Here is a 12,193-nt window from a genome sequence, read left to right as displayed (position 1 = left end):
CGATACAATGATTCAGAATTGTTGGAACAGATAAAAAGGCTTGAAAATGAGATTAAAGTGTTGAAGGAAAAAAATGAAGTGGTTGAAGATGATACAACCCGATTTGTCTTCAAGGATGCGACACATATGTATGATGAAGGTCATACTGAGCAAGATGTGGATGGACATGTTGATACTGCATTTGAAAGTTTGAATGAAGTGGTTGAGAACAAAGTGAAAACGGACACAGAAGACAACATTAAAATGGAGAGTTATGTGAGAGTGGTTGTAGATGAAGTGGAAATGAACACAAATTCTGCAGACGACGTGCACGTAGGTACTGACATTGGAGAAGGGAAAAAAATGATTATTTATAATCCAAAATCATCGATTGTGAAGACGGTTCAAAAAAGAACAGATCGGTTGAAAAAGAAAAAACATCCTGACTATTTGACACCTCCTAGTACGACCCCAAAGCGACAGAGAAAACAAGAATCATCACTCATCTTGGATCTGGTAATTTAAATTTAATTTGTTTGGCAATAGCTAAAAATAATTTAAATTTTGTATGATTTGTTAGTAATTAAATTTTGTTAATGAATTTTGTATTTGCATATTTTCTGTTTTTATATAGGATGCTATTGATGTTAAAGGTATAGCTGAAAGTGCCGTTGAGGAATCTTTGCAAGAGTTCCGAGGTAGACATGACTATGATGGTCATGATCAGATATCAAAGGAAGAGAGAGACATAATTGAAAAGTACATTTGCATGGATATTTTGGGCTAAGAAGATCTTGTTTTTTTAAATTTTGGCGAAATAATAATTTTTCATTTTTTGTTTGTTTGAGTTGTTATTTTTGTTATTTTGTCTTTGTAGTGGTGTAGTTTGGCAAGATGATGACGTGATATTGCATGGGCATGAGTTACTGCTTTGTTTGTTTGGCAGCGAACTACGATCTGACCGTATTCATGCCTATTTCAATACTTTGAGCAATAGAAAACATAAATATGGGCATGACATATACTGCATGTCTCCCAATGTCCAGGTAAAATTTTTTGATGTTAAGTAAAAAATATTTTTATCAAGATGATAGCTAACAATATTTTTAAAAATTTGCATAGATTAACGTGATTCGGATGCTCGATAAAATGAAGCAGAAGAGGGTCAAAGATAAAGATTTTTCAGAATTTACATCACAGTTGGACGGGAGTACATTGAGCAAGCTGTCCGAACTAAACAAAGAGGTTCTAGAACGCTGTAAGCACATAATTTTCCCGATTAGTTACAGAGCACATTGGATCTTGCTGGGTTATACTAGAGGCGATCAATATTTCACACTAAGAGATTCTCTTAGTGGTCCTGTTTACAAAGGTGCAGCCAAGAAAATTGTAAGTCGGATACAAAAAAAAATTTGTTTTAAGCAAAAGTGCACAACACACACACACATCTTTTATGATTTTTTTGAAAACTAATATTCATTGAATTTCTTTTTTAGGCCAAATTTATGTCTGGATATCTTTGGAATGTGAAAAATTGTGATATTGGCAAAGGTGAAGTGATTGGGTTAAAATGTAGGCAACAAGGAAATGATTTAAATGGTGGTGTTTATGTTTGTCTATGGGGTGAATGTTTTGCAAGAGATAACCCGACATTTTGGGATGAAGAATGGAATACGTCAATGGAAGGGTATAGAGCTCGGATTGCTTCGGCAATTTTTTCTGATGAACGAGGCCTGTTCAAAGGTCTACAATGACGTGATGGTAAGACTTATCGTGCGTTGATAGCATGACAATTTTTGGTAAAACAACACTGAATCTGTTCAATTTACAAGTATTAGGTAGTATTTGAGTTTTGTAATGAAGAAGACTAATGTGTTGCTGTCAAACTCAATTGGTTCATTGAGATTGGAAAACTGTATGTTGTTGCAAAACAACAGATTATGTGTTTGGAATTGCAATTTGTAGATGTGTAATGCAGTGATTATGTCTTAATCATTAAACTGCTTTGTTCACGGATAGTTTCATATTTGTTGTGAGTTGTTGTGCTTTGTTATCATTACAACTATTCCATTGCAAATTTTTTCCAGGAATGTTTTGCCAAAATCCCAACTTTTAAGCTTCAGTATATATTTTTCCTTAAATGATACCCAAATTTGTTGTTACTTAATATTATAAATTGAAATATCATTTTTATGCATTCTGAAAATATTCAGTTATTGTTGTTGTTGCCATGGAACATTTGGAAAAAAAAACAAATTCGCAACTACGCATAGAACATTTTCAAGTACTTACTTTTACTTGCGAAATATTTATTTTCAGATTTAAAATACTTGATTTGGTAAATGAGATACGTATAAAATTTAATAAAACACGGGCTATTCGAGTAGGCAATGTAACTTCACCAAGTGCTAGCAACTGAACTTTTTGAAGTACTTATTTTTACTTGTTAAATACCTAATTTGACCATGAAAATACTTGATTAGGCAAAGAAAATACTCATAATGGATATTAAAATACTGGATTTTCGAATATGCATTTCACTTTTAAATATCCTCACACTTGGATGCATTTCGATGACATGTACATTTCATTTAAATTTTTTTTAAAAAAAAAAACAAATTCGCAACTGAACTTTTCAAAGTGCTTATTTTTACTTGTAACATACCTAATTTTACAATAAAAGTACTTGATTTGGCTCAGAAAATACTCATAATGGAAATTAAAATACTGGATTTTCGAATATGTCTTTCACTTTTAAATATCCTCACACTTGGATGCAATTCAATGACATGTACATTTCATTAACAAAAATTTTAAAAAAAAACAAACAAATTCGCAACTGAACTTTTCGAAGTACTTATTTTTACTTGTTAAATACCTAATTTTACCATAAAATACTTGATCTGGCTCAAAATATACTCATAATGGATATTAAAATACTGGATTTTCGAATATGCCTTTCACTTTTAAATATCCTCACACTTGGATGCATTTCGATGACATGTACATTTCATTTAAATTTTTTTTTTTAAAAAAAACAAATTCGCCACTGAACTTTTCAAAGTTCTTATTTTTACTTGTAAAATATCTAATTTTACAATAAAAGTACTTGATTTGGCTCAGAAAATACTCATAATTGAAATTAAAATACTGGATTTTCGAATATGTCTTTCACTTTTAAATATCCTCACACTTGGATGCAATTCAATGACATGTACATTTCATTAACAAAAATTTAAAAAAAAAAAACAAATTCGCAACTGAACTTTTCGAAGTACTTATTTTTACTTGTTAAATAACTAATTTTACCATGAAAATACTTGATCTGGCTCAAAATATACTCATAATGGATATTAAAATACTGGATTTTCGAATATGTCTTTCACTTTTAAATATCCTCACACTTGGATGCATTTCGATGACATGTACATTTCATTTAAATTTAAAAAAAAAAATCGCAACTGAACTTTTTGAAGTACTTATTTTTATTTGTTAAATACCTAATTGTTCAATCAAAATACTTGATTTGGCAAAGAAAATACTCATATTGGATATTACAATACTTGCTTTTAGAATATGTCTTTCACTTAAATATCATCACACTTTTTGAAGTACCTATTTTTACTTGTTAAATACTTAATTTTACAATGAAAATACTTGATTTGGCTCAGAAAAGACTCATAATGGATATTAAAATACTGGATTTTCGATATGCCTTTCACTTTTTAATATCTTCACACTTTTTGAAGTACTTATTTTTACTTGTTAAATACTTAATTTGACCATAAAAATACTTGATTTGGCTCAAAAAATACTCATAATAGATATTAAAATACTGGATTTTCGAATATGCCTTTCACTTTTTAATATCCTCACAATTGGATGCATTTCGATTTTAAGTAATTGATTTGGCTAAGAAAATACTCATAATGAATATTAAAATACTGGATATTGAATTAGGCAATGTAACTTCATCAAGTGCTTGCATTTACATTCAAAATGCATTTGGATGACATGTTCGTCTCACATGTTATCATTTCTTTGTAAATAAAATTTCAAATTCCCAACTAAGCATGAAACTTTTAAAATACTTAGTTTTACTTGCATCTTGCACGGAAGGACCAACAATTGGTGAACTTACGTTGCCTACCAGAATATCCAGTTGGTGAAAGACAAGTAAAACTAAGTACGTTAAAAAGTTCAGTTGCGAATTTTATTTTTTAAAAAAAAAAATTAAATGAAATGTACATGTCATCGAAATGCATCCAAGTGTGAGGATATTTAAAAGTGAAATGCATATTCGAAAATCCAGTATTTTAATATCCATTATGAGTATTTTCTGAGCCAAATCAAGTACTTTCTTTGTAAAATTAAGTACTTCAAAAAGTGTGAGGATATTTAAAAGTGAAAGACATATTCGAATATACAGTATTTTAATATCCATTATGAGTATTTTCTGAGCCAAATCAAGTATTTCCATCGTAGAATTAGGTATTTACTAAGTAAAAATAAGTACTTCAAAAAGTGTGAGGATATTTAAAAGTGAAAGACATATTCGAATATCCAGTATTTTAATATCTCTTATGAGTATTTTCTTTGCCAAATCAAGTATTTTCATTGTAAACGTAGGTATTGAACAAGTAAAAATAAGTACTTCAAAACGTGTGATGATATTTAAAAGTTAAAAGGCATATTCGAAAAACCAGTATTTTAATATCCATTATGAGTATTTTCTGAGCCAAATCAAGTATTTTCATGGTTAAATTAGGTATTTAACAAATAAAAATAAGTACTTCGAGAAGTTCAGTTGCGAATTTGTTTTTTTTAAAAAAAAACTAAATGAAATGTACATGTCATCGAAATGCATCCAAGTTTGAGGATATTAAAAAGTGAAAGGCATATTCGAAAATCCAGTATTTTAATATCCATTATGAGTATTTCCTGAACTAAATCAAGTAGTTTCATTGTAAAATTAAGTATTTAACAAGTAAAAATAAGTACTTCAAAAAGTGTGAGGGTATTTAAGTGAAAAGCATATTCGAAAATCAAGTATTTTAATATCCATTATGAGTATTTCCTTATCCAAATCAAGTATTTTCATTGTAAAATTAGGTATTTAACAAGTAAAAATAAGTACTTCGAGAAGTTCAGTTGCGAATTTGTTTTTTTTTTTAAAAAAGTAAATGAAATGTACATGTCATCGAAATGCGCGCCTGCTACTGTTCACGCGCAACTTTTTTTTTTTCCGATTTTCGTCCCTTACACGTTCCGACTACTCGTTTTATGTTCTTTCAACATATGATGAACTCTTTCGAGTTTTATTCAGAACAATCGAACTTAATATTCGTTCATTAAGCTTCGTTCTTCGTTTCGAATTTTTCCAAATCAAACACATTGATTTATTTGATTAATTTTCATTCATTAAGCACCAAAATTCCAACAAGTATCTCATTTACCAAATCAAGTATTTTAAAATTGGAAATATGTATTTCGCAAGTAAAAGTAAGTACTTCAAGATGTTCTATGCGTAGTTGCGAATTTGTTTTTTTTTTTCCAAATGTTCCATGGAAACACTAATAATAACTGAATATTTTCAGAATGCATAAAAATGATATTTCAATTTATAATATTAAGTAACAACAAATTTGGGTATCATTTAAGGAAAAAAATGTACTGAAGCTTAAAATTTGGTATATTTGGCAAAACATTCCTGGAAAAAATTTGCAAGGGAATATTTGTAATGATAACAAACCACAACTCACAACAAATATGAAACTATCTGTCAACAATACAGTTTAATGATTAAGACATAATCACTTCATTACACATCTACAAATTGCAATTCCAAACACATAATCTGTTGTTTTGCAACAGCATACAGTTTTCCAATCTCAATGAACCAATTGAGTTTGACAGCAACACATTAGTCTTCTTCATTACAAACTTCAAATACTACCTAATACTTGTAAATTGAACAGATTCAGTGTTTGTTTACAAAAAAAATGTCATGCCATCAACGCACGATAAGTCTTACCATCACGTCAAAACAGCAAACAAAAAATGGCTACCATAAACGTAATGATCCAAAAGATCGATTAATTCTATGAACAACACCAAATATATTCACAAAATGCCACCACATCTTGTTGTCTTTTTTGAACAACCTTCCATGCTGCTTTCTTACTCTAACACATGCCTGCAACCAATTAAAAAAATTAAGATAGCAATTTGGAATTTTTAAAATAAATTAAATTACAAATAACTTAAGATAATGGAAGTAAACGATATAGTATTAATGTATATGTCAATCAAACCAATTATGGCACTGGTTCTTTGCAAGTTCGTCTATTATGCCCTCGCCCATGACATCTCCCACACGGTGTCACACGTTGTTCAACTTGAGAAGGTATCGTTTGGTCCTTCTACGTCCTGGCTGGCTACGGGTTGTAGGAGCATAAATGGTAGGTCCATCATTCAGAGAACCCTCACTCATGTCATTTGTTGGAATTGGATTTATGATTCCTTTATAAGCTTGGCGGTACATGTTCATCTTAAAATATCCATCACAGAATTGATAAACCGACAGAGACTTTGATTCTATGCATGAGCAAGCATGCTTGCACGGTAGCCTATACATCTGCCAATATCGACATGAAAAACGACATGAATTCAAATCCACTGAAAAACTTTTGTCCCCATCTATCACCTCAAACAGAGCTCCACATGACTTGTGCACCTTTAAGCTTCGAGATTGTCCGTATGCAATTGACACCTCCTTCTCCTTTCTTGGACTTAGTTCTCCGATCATCGCCATTGTTTTTTCTCGTCTTTTGTGCATCGTGGTCATTATTTGAATTCGTATGTTATCTATCATACCCACAATAGGTAGATATCGCGCTTGTTTTACCCAATTGTTCCAGCTTTCAACAATATTATTATTAATGACACCCCATCGCTCACCCACAAACATAGAATTGGCCCAATTTTCTGAGGGCACACTCACAAGAAACTCCTGGGCGAGCGGCATCGAATCGATTATGCTTTTGATATGTTGCGAGAATTCATGTCTTGATGGGGTGTACGCAGCTTTCTTCAAAACAGAAGACCAATGTTTCTTGTTATGGAGAGGATACCTACGCAATACCTGCAAAAAAAAATTTAAAAACATTACAGATAATAACCAACTAATGAAGAATAACAAAAAAAAAAGATGGCTAAATTATTGAAAAATCACCATAAGACAAACCTGCTTGACAAAGTTATCGACCAGATCTCTTAAACAATAAGAATGGTGACTACCAGGGAACACAGTCTGAATAGCTTTGATAAGTCCAGGATGTCGGTCAGAGAAAAAAATGTAGCTACGGAATATCATTATGTATTGGGATGCCAAGACATGTTTTAACTGGTAGCAAAACCATTCCCAATTAGAATCGTTTTCTGCATCAACAATTACATACGCAAGTGTAAAAACATCATCATTCGCATCCTTTGCCACAGCGCCTAATAAACATCCTTTGTACTTGTTCTTAATGTGAGTTCCATCTAAAAATAATAATGGCCGACAACCACTAATAAAACCAACCAGACATGCATGAAAACATATGAATAACCGTCTAAATTTGTTTGTCATCGAATCAATTTCACATTCAACAAAACTCCCGGGATTTGTTTCTTTAACAGCATGACAATACCATCGTAATTTATCATACGACCCCTTATCAGTTCCATAAATATCATGCATTGCCATCTTTTTACCCGCCCAAACTTTATGATACTCAAGTTCTACTCCATAATCTCTTTCAATGTCCTTCAGCATTGTACATGGGCGATATGATGGCTCTCCCCTTAACTTCTCCTTCACAACATTAGCTACCCAGGATGAATCAGCTTTAGGGTGACCTCTACTCCGCAAATTATTATCCCCACAACTATGGCTTAGGTTGCACTTTCTTATGCCGAATGAATTGTCCGATTTATGTTTGGAGGCATAAATTTTCACTCACAATTCTCTTTGCTGCAAACAACTAAGATCTTACCACTTTCATTTCTCCTGTACCTAAAAGATCTTCTACTGGCAATAACATAATTTTTAAGACAAATCCTGAATTCAGCTGCATCTTTAAATTTTTGCCCAACACCACGTATGCAATGAATCCAAGCATCAATAGAATTGGTTAAAGTGCCAACGTCAAGCTCGTGACCTCCATCAGAACAAACTTCATCAGCAAAATCAAAACTAACCATTTTAATAAAAATCAATAAAATACATGAGGAAACACATCAATATTCTTTTACATAATTTAAAGTGAACTATAAATATAACAAACAATACTCAAGCCATGCACAACAGTAAAAAACAAACAATAACTCATTTACCAACTCTGCAATATCTGAAACCTGCAAACAAACAATAAAAACAATGCAAACAAAAATAAAAAAGGAAGTTACCTCGCAATGACTGGGCTCTGATCATCTTTTGGAAATGCTATCAATTTGATTATATTTAATTTCAAACAACTATGAAGGTTTATCATATTTCGAACATCGTCATCTTCATTCAGGGTTACTGCAATATGATCATGGGGTGCCATGTATTGCAATAACGTTAATTCAGAATTATAGCCGCACATTTTCGTCCTAAACTCTCGAATATCTCTAACAAAGTTGCGCCATTAGGAATTGAAATCAAATAAAGACCATTGACGTAGCGGCAACTTCCAAGAAACGAAAATATTGCGCTCCTCGAACCGACTTCCATCAATAAATCGATCGTCGAATATCTAAATTATTAATATTTGCTTCTGCCGATTTAGGCGTCAAATAAATTGGAAATCCAAAAACAGAATATCAGTTCTACAATGTCTTACATTAAATAAAAACTCAAATAATGGGGATAAATGAATTACATAAAATAAAATCACAACTTATCCAAAATCGACCTTTGTGCTCAAACAATATTGAAGCAGAAATTTTTTTATTCACGTTATAGTTCAACAAAATCATCCAATTTTAGAACTATTTTTCTACAAAATCATCGTACTAGTTCAACAATTCTTCTCAAAATTGTTTGATAAAAGGTAAGTCAAGTCAAAAAAAAAAAATAGTGCACAAAAGAAATCAAGTGGAAACATGATAAAGATCTTACATGCGGAAACTAATATCAAATTACAATCTCATTCTATCAAACCAAATCAAAAACATTCCGTCAAAATAAACTAAAACAATCTCATTTTCACAAGCCAAACTAATCTCACATAACTATCATTCAAAGTATATTCTATAAACTAACAACTTATTGTAAACAAAACTTGTTCCCAATATCATGCACATTAATGTCCGTATTCGGTCAAAACAACAAAATTCAATTTCACAATACTGGCCTAAAATTCAATTTCACGGTAATGCACCAAATTTTATTAACAAAAAAAAAACATAAATTGGATTCAATCAAGCATATTACTTTGTTCAACCTTATTCTCCTCCTCACATACGCTGCTTCGACCCAGAAATTGCTTCGACCAAGAAGTTCTGGTTTTTGCAAAGTTTCCAGCAACAGTAGCGCTGGTAGGGACTCGGCTTTGCTGGGAAATTTCTACGCTTCGTTACAAAGATTGACGATTTTGAGCTACGGGTTTGTGCGAAGAGTTAGTTATATACACTTGCGGAAATATGGTAAATTGGGCCGATGGAGAACGGGAGAGGGTTTATAGATAAGGGTGTGTAAGAAATTGAAGGAAAAAAAAGGTTTCTCGGACAGATGACAACAGGAGGGGAAGCGAGAAAGAGAGTCGATTAAGAAATTGAAGGAAAAAAAAAAGATTTCTCGGACAGAAGACAACAGGAGGGGAAGCGGGAAAGAGAGCCGATGAGGGAAGATGAACAGCAATAGGGAGGGATTCTTATAATTTTTTATTCATTAAAAAGGGGTAAAAATGTAAAATTGCATAACACATGTACTAAAATTAAAGCTAGACTGTTTTCAGGTATTAAAACACAAAAATAAACTCATAGGTACTGAATCATAACAAAATATTGGACAGATGCATTTTTCAGCAAATTACCATTATTTATTTTTTAAAAAAATTGAATAAATATCAGATATTCATCATATTCCATATTCACCTATCTGGTTCTTATCAGCGCCTCAATCTCTATTATAAATATACTCAACTTCTCCACTCATACGAAATCATCCGAGAGCCAAGAAAATATCTTCGAGAAACCTTCAATTCGCTGGAAATCAACCCGCAAAAGCCATGTGCTGCTGCAATTCAAGCATGTTACACCTCCCAAAGGCCGCCGACCCACTTCGATTCTCCTTCCTCCTCTCTCCGCCGCGCACCGTTTCCTTCCGCAGCGGACTGATCAGATCCGCCGTGACCGTCGCCGATTCGAGGCCAGCGTCGAGCTTCTACGAACTGCTGGGAATACCCGAATCGGGTTCTTTATTAGAGATCAAACAAGCCTACAAGCAGCTGGCGAGGAAGTACCACCCAGATGTGTCGCCGCCGGGCCGGGCTGAAGAGTATACCGAGAGGTTCATTCGGGTTCAGGAGGCCTATGAAACGCTTTCGGATCCTAAAAGTAAGGAATTATATGATCGCGAATTGTCTATGGGGATTCATCTCGCGTTTTCTGCTCGCCGGCGTGGCAGATTTGACGAGGTTTGATTAAATTTTGCTTAAATTTCTTTACCTTGGAATAGTACTTTGATTTTATCCTATAATTTGAATATCCAAGTTTGAATTCTGTGTAAATCAGAATCAGGAAATTGATACATGGTTTCGTATATGTAGAGATTTTCAGGTTGAAAGTGGTGGTAGATGGTTAGGCTGACTCGTTCCATTATTACTGGAAACCATGGTCAGTTCAAGAAAAATAAAAATCAAAGTTTTTTTTAGATGAAGTAATCTGAGAGGGACCATATTGATGAACCATCAGCTATAACCATTTAATTTTACGTATAGTTTTCTAAAATATGAATTTTCGGGTCAATCCCTGGGTTTTGCAATAATTAGGTTCTTCTGGCACCGATAATCTGATGGATTTTTTTTTATGTTTTCGAGTTTGTCCGAATATTTGTTTGTGTTCAAAGGCACTGGTTCTTTGTTTCAGCAAATTGGTTACATTCCACTTCAACGATTGTTCGTCTCCGGTTGTGAACAGATGATATAGAAGGATTGGAGATGGGGATTTTTCAACTTGGGCCTATGAATTTGACTAGAAAAATCCCCCTAACAATTCATAGGCAGATGTAGGAGAAGAAAGTAAAGATTTTTCTTGAACAAGATTCAAGAAGTCCTTCTATTTAAAATTCGAGATCGAATTAACCTATGAGTATCTCGAGTACTTATACAATTTGACAACGTTCTTGTTTGTTAACATCCCAAAAGTAAGAATCAATGAATTTTTCCAATTCAGCCACTTGGAATTTGGGGACCAAAATCTTATAAATACAAACTTATCAATATGATTTCGTGTCTGAGCTGTAATCTCTGATGTGTCCCTTTCAGCGTTAGCAAATATATATGTTTGGTTAACAACTTGAGAAATTTTGAATTTTCAACTGCTAGAGTTGAGGTCACCTACTTCACGACTTTTGGTTGTGTTCCAGAGCTCAGTTTTATCCCCTTCTAGAACACCTGAAAAGTAAAAAAAAATACCCTTCCATTTCATTTCAAGAAACTTTCCTTTTTGTGATATACTGCTCTTTGGCTTACGCTTCTTCCCCTTGGCTAACGCTGCCGCTTTTGCATGATCAGCAAATGGAACAGAAAATGGAGTGGAAGAGCAATTGGGAGTCTCAGCTATCGGGACTCAAGAGAAGAAGCATGCACAAACATTCAGAAGATAATGCGTCGTGGGGAGCACGAATGCGCAGAGAAAGAAATCAAGCTTCGTCTTGACCATAGTCTACTAGTTGGTATATAGCGCATATATTTTTCTTTCTACTTTGTTTTCCTGACTCTTGTCTTAGAATTAGATGATCTGTTTGGTAGCAATTACCTAAAGAGCAGAAGCACTATAACAACTATTAACAAGTTATCTAAGGTATATAATATTTGTATTAAATTCTATTATGTAATTATGTGCACTTTCTATATATAATATTAAGCGAATTTATCACCAATCTGAATTCTTGTAGAGTATTTCTTGATATAGTTTCAAGAGTAGGTCTCTTGTGAAACGGTCTCACGAATCTTTATCTGTG

The 12,193-nt window shown here is 32.9% G+C and overlaps 2 protein-coding genes across 2 annotated transcripts; one reads left to right on the top strand and one right to left on the bottom strand.

The window, feature by feature from the left end:
• Nucleotides 1-6,361: 6,361 nt before the first annotated feature.
• LOC142544446 (uncharacterized) lies at nt 6,362-7,926 on the bottom strand. Its single transcript, XM_075651492.1, has 2 exons — nt 7,226-7,926; nt 6,362-7,123 (listed from the first exon to the last, which is right to left on the bottom strand). Exons 1-2 carry the CDS (start codon nt 7,796-7,798, stop codon nt 6,362-6,364), a joined length of 1,335 nt encoding a protein of 444 aa, XP_075507607.1. The 5' UTR covers nt 7,799-7,926.
• Nucleotides 7,927-10,120: 2,194 nt separating this feature from the next.
• LOC142547608 (chaperone protein dnaJ 20, chloroplastic) lies at nt 10,121-12,112 on the top strand. The gene is made up of 2 exons (XM_075655971.1): nt 10,121-10,646; nt 11,745-12,112. Exons 1-2 carry the CDS (start codon nt 10,239-10,241, stop codon nt 11,886-11,888), a joined length of 552 nt encoding a protein of 183 aa, XP_075512086.1. The 5' UTR covers nt 10,121-10,238; the 3' UTR covers nt 11,889-12,112.
• The last annotated feature ends 81 nt before the right edge of the window (nt 12,113-12,193 follow it).

This window comes from Primulina tabacum, chromosome 5 (genome assembly GCF_025594145.1).
Source record: "Primulina tabacum isolate GXHZ01 chromosome 5, ASM2559414v2, whole genome shotgun sequence".
NCBI lineage: Eukaryota > Viridiplantae > Streptophyta > Magnoliopsida > Lamiales > Gesneriaceae > Primulina > Primulina tabacum.
The sequence above is the reverse complement of the archived record's forward strand: the minus strand, read 5'-3'. Positions and strand labels throughout refer to the sequence as shown.

Coding starts and splice junctions, on each gene's coding strand:
- LOC142544446 (XM_075651492.1), bottom strand. CDS start 7,798: ATGCTGAAGGACATTGAAAGAGATTATGGAGTAGAACTTGAGTATCAT. Junction 7,124..7,225: donor TCGATAACTTTGTCAAGCAG/GTTTGTCTTATG, acceptor TTTTTTTTGCAG/GTATTGCGTAGGTATCCTCT.
- LOC142547608 (XM_075655971.1), top strand. CDS start 10,239: ATGTGCTGCTGCAATTCAAGCATGTTACACCTCCCAAAGGCCGCCGAC. Junction 10,647..11,744: donor GGCGTGGCAGATTTGACGAG/GTTTGATTAAAT, acceptor TTGCATGATCAG/CAAATGGAACAGAAAATGGA.